The following is a 12,305-nucleotide window of genomic DNA, read 5'->3' on the forward strand; positions in this document are numbered from 1 at the left end:
CGTCTTGAGTCCTGCCTACTTTGCTCATGTGGTTTTACGTACCGCGAATTTCAAGCCTATGGTCGACTTCTACAAGACCTTTCTGGGCGGCCATGCAACCTTCGAGACTGAGAGACTGTCATTCATTACCTACGACGAAGAGCATCACCGGATCGCCATTGTGAATGTCCCCGGAACAGGGCCTAAAGTGACGGAGAGTTCAGGCCTGGGTACGGTAAACTCTACGGCAACCAAGCTAATACCACGGGGCAGATCGGCTGACTGCTATTGACACTCGCAGACCACGTCGCCTTTGCGTACAACAGTATCGAAGACCTCGCCGTGGCCTATCGCCAGCGAAAAAAACGGGGGATCCAGCCTTCTTGGTGTGTGAACCACGGACCAACCACGAGCATATACTACAAGGACCCCGACGGAAACAAGATTGAGACGCAGGTAGATAACTTTGACACGGTGCAGGAGGCCGGGCAATTTTTTTTGACCAAGGAGTTCGCGGAGAACCCGATTGGGACCGACTTCGACGCTGAGGATCTCATTAGACGGTTGAGATCGGGAGAGGATCGCAAGGCCATTCTCAAGAGGCCGGAAATCGGTCCAAGGACGGCGTTCAAGCGAGACTGATGGCTCCCTTCGACTACTGTTGGTGCAAGTATCAGCATTGTCGCGATATATCTAGGTATCTCGAAATAACAATGGCACGAGGCCCAACGATCGGTGCCCCTTTATCCGGCTGGCCTTCACCGACATGCACAACATGCTACTTCTGAAATTCTCCGATCTGTTCCATGTCGAATTCGGAGCGTTGGGTAAACGTCCCCGTGGTTGACGTGAACTTTCCGGGCTTCTCGAGAGACGATGTCCCATCCATCTTCTGTTGTTGTCCTTCCTGCGCAGCCACATCCACAGCTCCTCGACGACCAGCCACCGTCGCGATAATTTCGGACGCCAGTTGGGCGTCATCAATCTGATCAGCTCGCCATGCCACATGTCCATCCACCCGTACCAGCACCATGCGCCTCTCCCAAACGCTGTGGGCGTGCGCTTCGTTCTCGAGGATGACGTGTTTCAGCGGCAGCCATTGCTCCTGCGCCGCGCGAACCAGGAGGCTTGCACCTGAAAGTGAAAGGTCGGAGACATCCCGGAACTCCATCAACGTGTAGTACTGTCCATACAAATCAAAGATCGGGGTACCGTCTCTCAAGAACACGTGTGGCGCTCGGGAGCCCGGCCAAGTGCTGGCCACCAGGTCCTTGGTGCTGAACGGTGGTTCATCTGTGCCGTCAGGAACAACGACGCCGGACCTGTACCGGTATCCCATCTCAATCCCAAGATCCCGATTCTCCCCATCATGCTCCTGGTAGTATTCATGAGTCAATTGTCTTGCCCTTACACCTTCTTCACTGGCGTCATCGAGTATGTGCGTGTTCCCGCCCGTGATTTCAGCCAGCTGGTTGTGTACCTGCATGTGGACTCCGGAACGTTCGATGCTTACGAGAGCGACGGGACGGCGTTCCTGCTCGTAGGATTTGAGAAGATCTTGATGTGAGAAGCCATTAATGACGATAGCTAGCTTCCAGCCCAACTCGAAGGAGTCGGCGATGCCCATGTTCATGCCATATCCGCCCGTGGGGATGTTCTGGTGGGCCGAATCTCCCGCCTATGACTTGTCAGCAAGAAACGACTTCTACTGTTGTGGCGAAAGAGGACTGGAAAGGAGAGAGATAAATGACACCAACCAGACCTACCAGATAAACCTTGCCATTCATCCCCGAGTACTGGCGAGCCACGGCAATGTTGGGTCGGAAGGTCGATCGTACTAGTATTTCATCGATCTTGATCTCGTACCGGCCATTCAAAGCGCCCAACGCACTGTAGACACATTCGTAGCTGTCGATTGTGTCCGGATGTGTCTCGAGCGGTAGGAACTGGTGCACCGTCCAAGTATCAATTTCATTCTGGGCGATGATGGCCGCCCCCAGATGGCTCTTACCGATAAAGAATATGTGCCAAAATCGTCCTTGCTTGTGAAGCCGCGTGAGGTCTCTCGATTTGAAATGGACCAGAAGCGCGTATCGTGGTCTGTCAGTTTGTCGTCAGCCCAGAGACATGGAGAACATGCAGATGCTATACATTGGTCCTCCGTCCAACGGAATACCTAGACTCCGACGGACTCTGCTGGATCCCCCGTCGCATCCGACCACATAACGAGCCAAAATGGTCTTTTGTTGACCGGTGGTGAGATCCGTTGTCAAGAGTTTCACTCCTCCGTCACACTCTTCAAGCGACTCAAACTTCTGACTATAACGCAGGTCGATGTAAGGAATCTCGTCACAAAGTTCCCGAAGCCATTTCTCGAATATAACTTGGGAGAGCCGCTGGTAGGGCTCAAGCGGCATCGTGCCATCGTTTTTGGCCGCGATTCTTACCCTGTACTCGTCGACGCTCGGGTGATCCCATTTTGTCACAGGTTTGTCCGCGCCCAGGCCCGTGGACACCAATACCGGACATGGGATGTGGGAAGCTACGCCTGATGATCGGATTCAAAACATTAGCAACAAAAGCCTGTGTCAGCGGGAGCGAAGCCGCTCACCTCGTTCTCTGAGCCTCTGCGCAAGTCCCAGCCTGCGGAAAAGTTCCATGGACCGCGCGTTTGTCAGATCCATTTTCGGCCATCTGGTGGTTGTTTCATTGCGCTCCAGGACGATTGACTTGACGCCGTATGTGGAAAGCACCTTGGCCAGACACAAACCGACTGGCCCCCCACCGATGATTGCAACACAATCAGAAGGGAGCATTTCGGTCGCTGTTACAGGAGGAATACTTTCTTTGATACCATTCACACCGTTCTGCCCGTTCTGGTATGTGGAGTTCTCACCCATGTTGCAAACTGTATCCTGCAATTTGGAAAGCCAACTTCTATGGGTCGTTTTGCAGCTGGATAGAGGTGGCAGGCTCGAGAAGCCTCTTTCAAAGAGAGGCTAAAGTGTTGATCGAAATACTTATGCCTGCTGTCAGGTGTGCTTGAAAGTGCAGCAAACACCGGAAGCCTGCGAAAGAAGGCTGCTCGCCGCCAGCACCTCCCATCACACATATTTGGCCAACACTTGATCGTTTTGGGTCAACGTCTTCCATTATTGTCCGGAGCGATGACGGGAACAGCCCCAGCCGAGGAATACCGCGTAGAGGTTATTAGGACCCCACTGTGGGGGTCCTGGGCGTCTTCCACGGAATACAACAACTCCGGATATCCTCGAGGGACTCTGGTTCATACTGAAAGCGTCTGGTGAAGTTTAAAGGAGAGTTGGCACGATGGCCCGAGTGATTGTAAAGAAAGGCGCTCGTCATCTGCTGTAGTAGCAAGCCTTTTGCAAGCACCGTGGAAACAATGACTGAACCAGTCGCACTCTCAACAGCTGCGGCGCTGGAGACCCCGACCAATGACATCAAATCCTACGCTCAAAAACATGGGATCACACTTGATTTCGATCCCGATTTTCTCAAGGCCAAGTATGCGTTAGAAAAGAAGAAACGTGACAATCCTCAAGGTATTACGCAATACCAATCAGTCAGAGAAACGGACTATCTCAAGTCGACCACGAAAGATCTATATGCAGATGAAAGCTTTGCTCGTGACCCAGTCAAGAAGTTGTACGATGTGGTTATCATTGGTGCAGGCTACACGGGTCTCCAGGCAGTTGCTTTCTTACACGAGAGAGGTATTACCAACATCTGCGTTATCGAGAAAGGCAACGGCTTCGGTGGTACTTGGTCAGCTCCATCTGTGGCCCATGTGACGGACTTTCGGCTTACCATGACACCAGGTACTGGAACCGCTATCCGGGAGTCCAATGCGACATTGACGCCTATATTTATATGCCACTATTAGAGAATGTGAACCATATCCCAACTGAGAAATACGTCCGGGGCCCCGAGTTGCTCCAGCATGCTGAAGCGCTTGCAAAGAAATATGAATTGGAATCCAAGACTCTTTTCCAGACCGAAGCACTCGAATTCATCTGGCACGAAGAAAGTCTCCGCTGGAAGGTCAAGACTAGTCGCAACGACGACATTGAGGCACAGTGGATCATCCCGGCCCCCGGCCCCCTCCATGTACCAAAGTTTCCGGGGATTAGTGGCATCAAATCTTTTAAGGGAAAGCATTTCCACAGTTGCCGATGGGATTACCGTTACTCGGGTGGTAGCTTTAGAGATCCCAAGCTCACTGGTCTCACTGACAAGAGAGTTGGAATCATCGGGACCGGTGCCACGGGCGTCCAGCTTGTGCCTCGTCTCGGCGAATGGGCCAAGGAGCTGTATGTCTTCCAACGTACGCCTTCGTCGATAGATGTTCGTGGAAATAGGCCCACGGACCGAGACTGGGCTCAGACCTTGGGCAAAGGTTGGCAACGCAAACGACAAGACAACTTCAGCATTTTGGTCAACGGCGGGCTCGTCGAGGAAGACGAGGTGAACGACGGGTGGACCGATGTCCTCCGCTCCTTGCCTGGATTTATGGCCGGGGCAGATAAATCCAGCGATGGCCAGAACCTGCTCGCTCGCATGCAGATTGCCGACTTTAAAAAGATGGAGTCCATCCGGAAAAGAGTGGACACGTTGGTCAAGGATCCCAAAACGGCCGAAAGCCTCAAGCCGTGGTACAACCAGTTTTGTAAGCGACCTTGCTTCCACGACGAATATCTACAGACATTCAACCGGCCGAATGTCCATCTCGTGGATACCGACGGTAAAGGCATTGAGAGAGTCACCGAGAAAGGCATCGTGGCCAACGGAAACGAGTTCGAGCTCGATTGCATCGTCTACGCTACTGGCTTCGAATGGGCGACCGACTTGAGCGCGCGCATAGGAGCCCAGATCATCGGGCGCGGAGGTCAGACCCTGACTGACAAGTTCAAGGGCGGCATCTCGACGTTTCACGGCTGGGCTGTCCGAGGCTTTCCCAACCTCATGACCCTTACCTTCCACCAATCTGGCTCGACGCCCAATTGGACTCACAACATGACCGAGGTCTGTAATCACATCGCGTACGTGGTTGCGGAATGCAAAAAGCGAAACATCAAGGCGGTGGAACCCACCGAGGAAGCGGAGAAGGCATGGGTCGCGAAATGCGTCGACGCCGCTCAGGGACGCGCTGCCTTCTTGAGAGATTGCACACCGGGCTACTACAGTGACGAAGGCACCATCGACGACAAGCTGCTGCGATCCCAGCCGTATCTGGCTGGAGGACCTGTATTTTTCAAGTGCATAGACGACTGGAGGAAAGAGGGAAAGTTGGCAGGTCTTGAGCTGAGATACTCATAGGGCTGCTAGGCTTCCTATGCAGATCGGAATAGAAAATCATTCTCTCTATGCGTTAAGTTGACCTACGGACAGATCTGGTAGCCCCATCACCCTTCCCGCAAATGGGTCTGATTAACCCTTGTAAAATGGCAATAGTGAGACTCCACCCCACTCCGCGGAATACTGTGTCAATTGATCCGGAACTTCGGAGTAGGTTTGGAGACTCACAGCGTTCTATCATTTCCAGGCCATCCTAAAGACTCCAAGTCTACGAGCCCAAAGGGTCTTATCCAACCGAGCCTGTAGCTTGTATATAACTAGGCTTCCCGAGAGCGATCGCGAGGGCACCAGCCCTCCGGAGGTTGGTACAGCATAAGAACGCAGCTCTATCGTCTACTTATTGACCTAACCATGTGTGCATCAGCTACCGAGACCACACAATGGCCCGCCACGCCCATTGCGGCCAAGATAAAGGACTTAATCAACCTCTTCTTCGCTCTGGCCGAGTCCAAGCACGCCGACGCCGGGCCCCGACTGGCTCATGAAGTCTTCCACCCGGATGGAAAATGGCTGACGCCTCTTGGGGCACACACTGGCGCAGAAGGTGCGCTGTCCCTTCGTCTCTGAAGTATCATCATACGCTCCGCTAATCTACCTTGCGCACCTCAGCAATTAGCAAATCGCGGAACCGGGTGTGGGAAGGTATTGCCTCGCGAAAGCATAAGATCGTCAGAGTCTTTGCCAGTGATTCTGCTGGCGAGGACATCTTCCTGTTGGGCGAACTCTCCGTGGTCCGAGACGACGGATCGACGTCCGTTTCGGACTTTGTGGCCAGGCTGATGACACAGAGTGCGACAGAAGAGGCCAATCCGAGAATTGTCCTGTACCAGGCCCAAGCATGGGGAGTCAGGAAATGAACAATCGGCACATGAGGCGTTCCCTCACAGAAGACAAGACGGGCACAAAGAGTCTTCGGATATTCAAGACACTTTAACGGTTAAGCAGAGCTTGTTTATGTCTGAGCAAAATGCAATTGTAGACACTTGTAATCGCCCCTTTCCATGGAGATAACTAGGTAGAGCTATTGTAACTCGGTACAAACTCCTCATCTCACACACCGCCGTCCGCCATCTTCTCCTCGAACACTTTCGTTTTCTTCTCCACGTCTTCCATCGCCGCCTTCATATCGACCAGCGCCGCAAACTTCCCGGCGCTCATAAATTCGGCCGCGGCGTTCGAGTACGGAAGTACTGGCCGAAAGTGGATTTCCCGAGCGCTGCACTCTGCGGCCTGGCCCGTCAGGGACTGGTCTTCAATGAATCCATTGACGGCTCTGACGATGGTTGAGACGGGCGTAATCATCTCCTGGGGGAACGCGGCCAACAATGCCGTGTTTGCAAGAGGGGTCGGGACGAGCCCGGGGAGAATACAGTTGACCGTGATGGGTTCGCCCAGATCCTTCATTCGTTGCGCCAGAGATCGAGTGAATCCGACGACCTACCGATTGGAGGATTAGTTGCTCATCTCTGGCTTTCTTGGGAGAGGAGAGAAAGCCCCCAAATAAAGCTGACTTGCCCCTGTTTTAGCCGCGCCGTACAACGGGGCCATGGCCACGGGATATATGCCACCCTGACTCGACGTGAAAACGAGATTCCCTTTTCCGTTCGCATTTTTGCGGAAGTAATGCAGAGCGAGATAGGCGGCATATATCACGCCATATAGACAGATGTCGACGGCCAGGGTATCTGGTTTCGCAGGTGCGCCGTTTGCCATTTCTTTGCCGGGCGCTGTGATGTCCATGCGGTCAAGGATTCCCTGAAAACAACGTTCTCACTTAGATGTCAAAAGAGAAGATCCCGCGCTGTTCGGGGACGTACAGCATTGGCCAAAACTATGATCAAATAAAGCGAAAGTCAGTATCTGTAGCGGACGCCTCCGAAGGTCAATCCGGGCCGGTATATTACCAAGATCAAGTCTTCCCCATTGCGCCCACGTCTGAGAGAACGCCTCTGCCTGTTGATTGTAGTCGGCGACGTTGGCGCGGATGAAAAGGACCTGGGTTCCCAGCCTTTCCTCCGCAGAATGGCCCATTCTGGCATCGACGTCGACAATGGCAACGTTCCAACCCTTTTGCACTAGGTCTTCCACGACACCCAATCCCATTCCCGATGCTATTGTGTCGTCTATCAGCAAGTTCCCAGGACGGGAATGGAAAACTTTACATACCCCCTCCTGTTACCAGCGCAACCTGGGCGCTTGAACCCATGGATGGTTATGTGGCCAATAGTCGTCTCTGCGTTGTGTCTTTGCGGAGAAGGGCGAACTCTTCGTGTTCTTGCTGGACCCACACTATAATGGAAGTATCAGGTCTGCTGTAGTGTATAATGACGCTCGAGCACAATGGACCAGAAGGCAATTAATGTGTTGGGAAATCAAGTCTCCGACAGTTCTGTCAGTAGTTGCTCTTCCCTACATAGTCGAGAGCCATACACTCAAACTGTCGGATCTGATCCTGCACTGGGGTCCTTTTCCTACCCGGCTCGGTGGACAAATTTTCGCCCAGCAAGACCGGGCACTTAGCGTGCCTTTAGAGCGACCGTCCTCATTCATCCGGACTTTTGAACCCTACCCGTGGCGCAATGAGGGGAATGCGAGCGGCAGATGATCGATATGTTGCCCACGATATCTGTTACAGACGCTCTGTCCTCTGTTGTGTTTTGTCAAGGTCGACGTCTGGTAAGGTCGACGCCATTGTCTCCCTATCACGAAACAATGGCTTCGGTAGTGGGATCCATATTTCTGCCCGCTGTGATCGCTGGCCTGGTAAATAAACCCAGCGGTGGGCTATTCAGATGCACAGTGGGCTAATCAATCCACTCAGGTGTCTCACGCAGTATACAAGCGATATGAGCCTTCCGTAAAGTGAGTGGTCCAGTGCAGAGTTCCCGCGGGTACAGCAAGAGCTGAAGGTCGACCAAGCGCCTTTCTACGCAACACAATTTTTCTTGCGGCCGCATTTATGGCGTGGGCATTCTATACACAACGAGAGATCAAGATCGTGTCGATACTGGGGCGTACCGCTCTATTCAGTGTCCTGCAACTGTTGATCCTGTGGTACGTGATTGCAGCGGCGTGCTACTTGTGCTGTGCAACCCTGACCTCTCTTAGCCTGAGCATCTCGGTGTATCGTCTCTTTCTCCATCCTCTTAAGAGATTCCCTGGACCATGGCTGGCAAAGTTGACCAAACTAGAAGGCCTGTACCGTGCTTCTGATGGTCTGTTTCATGACCACATGGTGAGAATGCATGAAAGGGTGGGGTTGTCCCTCAGGCTCACACTGTATCAACGGCTAAGCGATCTCGGTACAGTACGGTGACATTGTCAGGATTGGTCCGAATGAGCTCTCCTTCCGCAATGCCAGTGCCATCAAGCGTCTTCACGGAAAGATGAATAAAGGGCCTTACTTCGAAACCAAAGTCTATCAAGAAGGCCAAGGCACTTCTCTCAACTCCTTGGTGGACTACGACATTCATAAAACCCGCCGGAAAACTTGGGACCAAGCATTTAGCCAGAAGAGTCTCAAATCATTTGGACCGCTCTTCAATGGACTATTAGATAAGCTGTGCGATGCCATCGTCGGATTTGAAGGTACCGCACTTGTGTCATGCACATTTGGATGAAGTCTCGCTAATTACCACTAGGTCTGGAAATCAACTTCGCTGACTGGTGTGACTATTACGCCTTTGACGTGATGGGCGGCCTAGCCTTCAACAAAGATTTCGGGTTACTCACTGGAGGTGCGTTCCTTCCCCTCCCTTCCTGGTGCTCAATAATGACTCCTGTCGTTTTTGAAGAGGGGCCGAGGAACTACTCCAGCTTCATCAGGAGTGGGATCAAGATGTTCTACCTGGTGGCGAATATTCCCTGGATCTCGCCGCTGGTGTTTCTGTTCCCTATCCCAGAAGAACTGAGAAGGAATACAGCGAAGTTCACGGAACTAGGGTCAAAACAGTATGAGGAAAGAAGGGCTCAAGGAACAGAGCCCAATGACATATTTTCATTCCTAATTGCAGCCAAAGAAGCCTACGGGTCAGTTGTACTCCTGAGGGAGCATGAAGAGAATATTTAATTGACGACGAGACAGCTCCACCACCACAGAGGAAGATTTACGAGCTGACTCACCCATTCTTTTCATTGCTGGGAGTGATACGACGTCAACCAGTATGGCGTATGTATAAACCACTAAACTGTTATGGAGCTATGCTGACACGTCAAGCAGCTTTCTGTTCTATTTCCTAGCTCGCGATAAGAGAGTCTATGAGAAGCTGCAACGGGAAGTCGACGCAGCTTGGGATGGAAAGTCACCCCTGGATGCCGGCATGATAGGTACAAATGCAGTGTCCTAACAAGCATGAATCTTTCCTTCTGACAATTGTCTGCAGGAGCTGAAACATGTCCATACTTGCACGGAGCTATTCAAGAAACACTCAGAATCGTCCCGCCAGCTCCTAACGGTATGCAACGAGCTGCTCCAAAGAATGGGCTCGCCATAGACGGAGTTTACATCCCCGGAGGTACACTTGTAAGTCTCACTCCTGGATATGCCGATAGTTGACACTTTTCTCGGCTTACAAGAGTAATTCATAGATCTCTGTCCATGCGTATTCTGCGCAGCACGATCCAAGACATTTTACAAATCCCCTGCAATTCGCGCCCGAGCGCTGGAATGACTTGGAGCGGAACCCTAAGTGGGCACACGTTCCCGTGGCGTTCATCCCGTTCGGGCTGGGGAGTTTTGTTTGCATAGGACGTGGCCTCGCAATGCAAGAACTTCGACTTATTGCCGTCAGGCTCATTCGCATGTTTGATTTTGCGTTGGCCCCCGGTTTCGACCACGACAAGTTCTGGAGGGACCTGCGCAGCTGGCAGGCGATTTTCAAGCCCGAGCTTCCAATGATTTTTAAGAGGCGTCAAGCCGGATGAGAAGCATTTATCGGATTCAACATGGCACGCATTCATAGAGGAGAAGTAACCCTTGTTCATAAATTGTCACTGCTTTGACTTGTCGTATTGGTGTGGCCACACAAGCTAGAGTTATGTTTCCCCATCCGTGCACCTTGACGATAGATCACAATAACCCGTCCATTGCGGATTCAAGCAACAGCAAAGGCACGATTTGATATCAGTTGCGATTGAAAGTTCTATGTAATGACCACGCGCTCGTCAAGGGAGTGAAGCACTGTCGTACGGCCAAGTGTCATCAAGTGGTTGTTTTGTGATCGCCAGTCGCGCGGTGGGACCCAAGTCCAGAACGATGGCAGCATATTGGACGCATCACTGAGGAGAAGAACCCGGCATCCCTTGCCCATCCCGTCAGAACCCGAGGCTATTTGCTCTAGACCGTGAACATACCTTGTGCCCCGGATGAGTGGTTCATCCGGTCGCAATAGGTTAGACCGTCGTCTATCCCGCTCTATCTAACTTAAAATAGTAACCCGCTAACTTAGTTCTCGTTTTCTGCGGGGTCGAATTCGGGGGCCGGGGTTCTTGGATTTCCAGACTGCTCCCTTCCGAAGCCTGGTTGGACGTGTGAAACTTCATCAGCTATATAGCAACCCTATTGCTGGGGATATTATAGATGGGAGACCAACTCTCCTTTTCCAAAGGAGTTCGCCAGCTGCTCTCCCATCTCTCATCCCAGCGCGATAGCATCTGTCCACGATGTCGGCAACCAACGAGAAAAGGGACGACTCAGTAACCACATCAACTGTCGCTTCTCAGGGGGACTCTCCGACCGCGGACCACGTGGATGATATCAATGTTGTCAAGAGCGTCCATGTAGACGGCACCGTCGACCTTTTGGATAGAAGGGCAATCGGCGGTGACCTCGACGAAATGCCCCGCGGGTATTTCCTGAGTGCGCATTTTCTAGGCACGGTTGCTGTAAACAGGTCCGACACCGCTTTCAATGGAGCCACGCTGACCACGTCCAGGGCGTCACACTGGGAAACATGTCTGCAAATCTGGGTTGGGTCATGCCCGCCAACACGCTGTACGCATGTCTATCGTTGATATTGCGGTGTTTGATGTTAATCGACTGTTTCAACCAGTGCCATTATGAACGCAGCTATCGGCCCTTCCCCGAATATCAACTGGGTCGCCACGGCCTGGACTCTCTCCTATGGCCTTGGTGTCCTTCTCTACGGCCGTTTGACAGACATCTTCGGCCGTAAGTGGATCACAGTCGGCTTGAATTTGCTCTGCCTCATTGGATGTGTCGTTGGAGGTACTGCACAAAAGGTTGAAGCCTTAATTGGAGCCAACATCTGTACCGGCCTGGCGGCTTCCGCACAGTTGTCCTCCCCTACGATCCTGGGCGAGATCGTTCCCAACCGCCAGCGAGGCCCCATCATTGCCTTCGTGTTCTTCTGCATGACTCCCTTCGCCGTCTTCGGTCCACTTATCGCCCGCCTTTTCGTTCTCCACACCTCGGCCGGATGGCGCTGGAGTTATTATCTCGGCATCATCATCTCTGGGCTTGCCACTCTCCTCTTGACGGTTTTCTACAAGCCACCACGTTACGAACAGCTTCACGTCCACGGCAAATCGCCCTGGCAGCAGGCACGCGAGCTGGATTGGGGTGGTCTCTTTCTCTATACTGCCGGACTGGTTCTATTCCTAGTTGGCTTGTCCTGGGGCGGGCAGGTATATCCGTGGAAGAGCGTCAAGGTCATTTGTACCATCGTCGTCGGCGGCCTCACTTTGGTTGCATTGGGTTTCTACGGTAAGTTCAGCCTGAATTTCACACCTTGACCTCGCAAGATATTCAAACAAGTTACTGATGATTTGCAGAGCAATATGGGGTCAAGGGCCACGGTGTCCTTATGCCCCCTCGACTCTTCAAGAACTTGGGGTTTGTCGCATTAACGATGACATCCGCCATCGGCGCCATGGTCTACTTTAGCATGACAGTCCTATGGCCAACCATCATTGGGGCGGTCTTTACC

General features: G+C 52.5%; 2 protein-coding genes across 2 annotated transcripts; one reads left to right on the plus strand and one right to left on the minus strand.

The window, feature by feature from the left end:
• Window positions 1-6,408: 6,408 nt before the first annotated feature.
• PV07_00661 (uncharacterized protein) lies at window positions 6,409-7,564 on the minus strand (the record flags this gene model as incomplete). The annotated part of the gene is made up of 5 exons (XM_016387130.1): window positions 6,409-6,795; window positions 6,913-7,113; window positions 7,176-7,189; window positions 7,263-7,469; window positions 7,525-7,564. 5 exons carry the CDS (start codon window positions 7,562-7,564, stop codon window positions 6,409-6,411), a joined length of 849 nt encoding a protein of 282 aa, XP_016254058.1.
• Window positions 7,565-8,070: 506 nt separating this feature from the next.
• On the plus strand, window positions 8,071-10,281 carry PV07_00662 (uncharacterized protein; the record flags this gene model as incomplete). Its single annotated transcript, XM_016387131.1, has 10 exons — window positions 8,071-8,121; window positions 8,180-8,220; window positions 8,278-8,412; window positions 8,467-8,593; window positions 8,667-8,946; window positions 9,000-9,387; window positions 9,443-9,526; window positions 9,578-9,684; window positions 9,741-9,880; window positions 9,946-10,281. 10 exons carry the CDS (start codon window positions 8,071-8,073, stop codon window positions 10,279-10,281), a joined length of 1,689 nt encoding a protein of 562 aa, XP_016254059.1.
• Window positions 10,282-12,305: the final 2,024 nt, after the last annotated feature.

The sequence above is a fragment of the Cladophialophora immunda genome (genome assembly GCF_000835495.1).
Source record: "Cladophialophora immunda strain CBS 83496 unplaced genomic scaffold supercont1.1, whole genome shotgun sequence".
Taxonomy (NCBI): Eukaryota; Fungi; Ascomycota; class Eurotiomycetes; order Chaetothyriales; family Herpotrichiellaceae; genus Cladophialophora; species Cladophialophora immunda.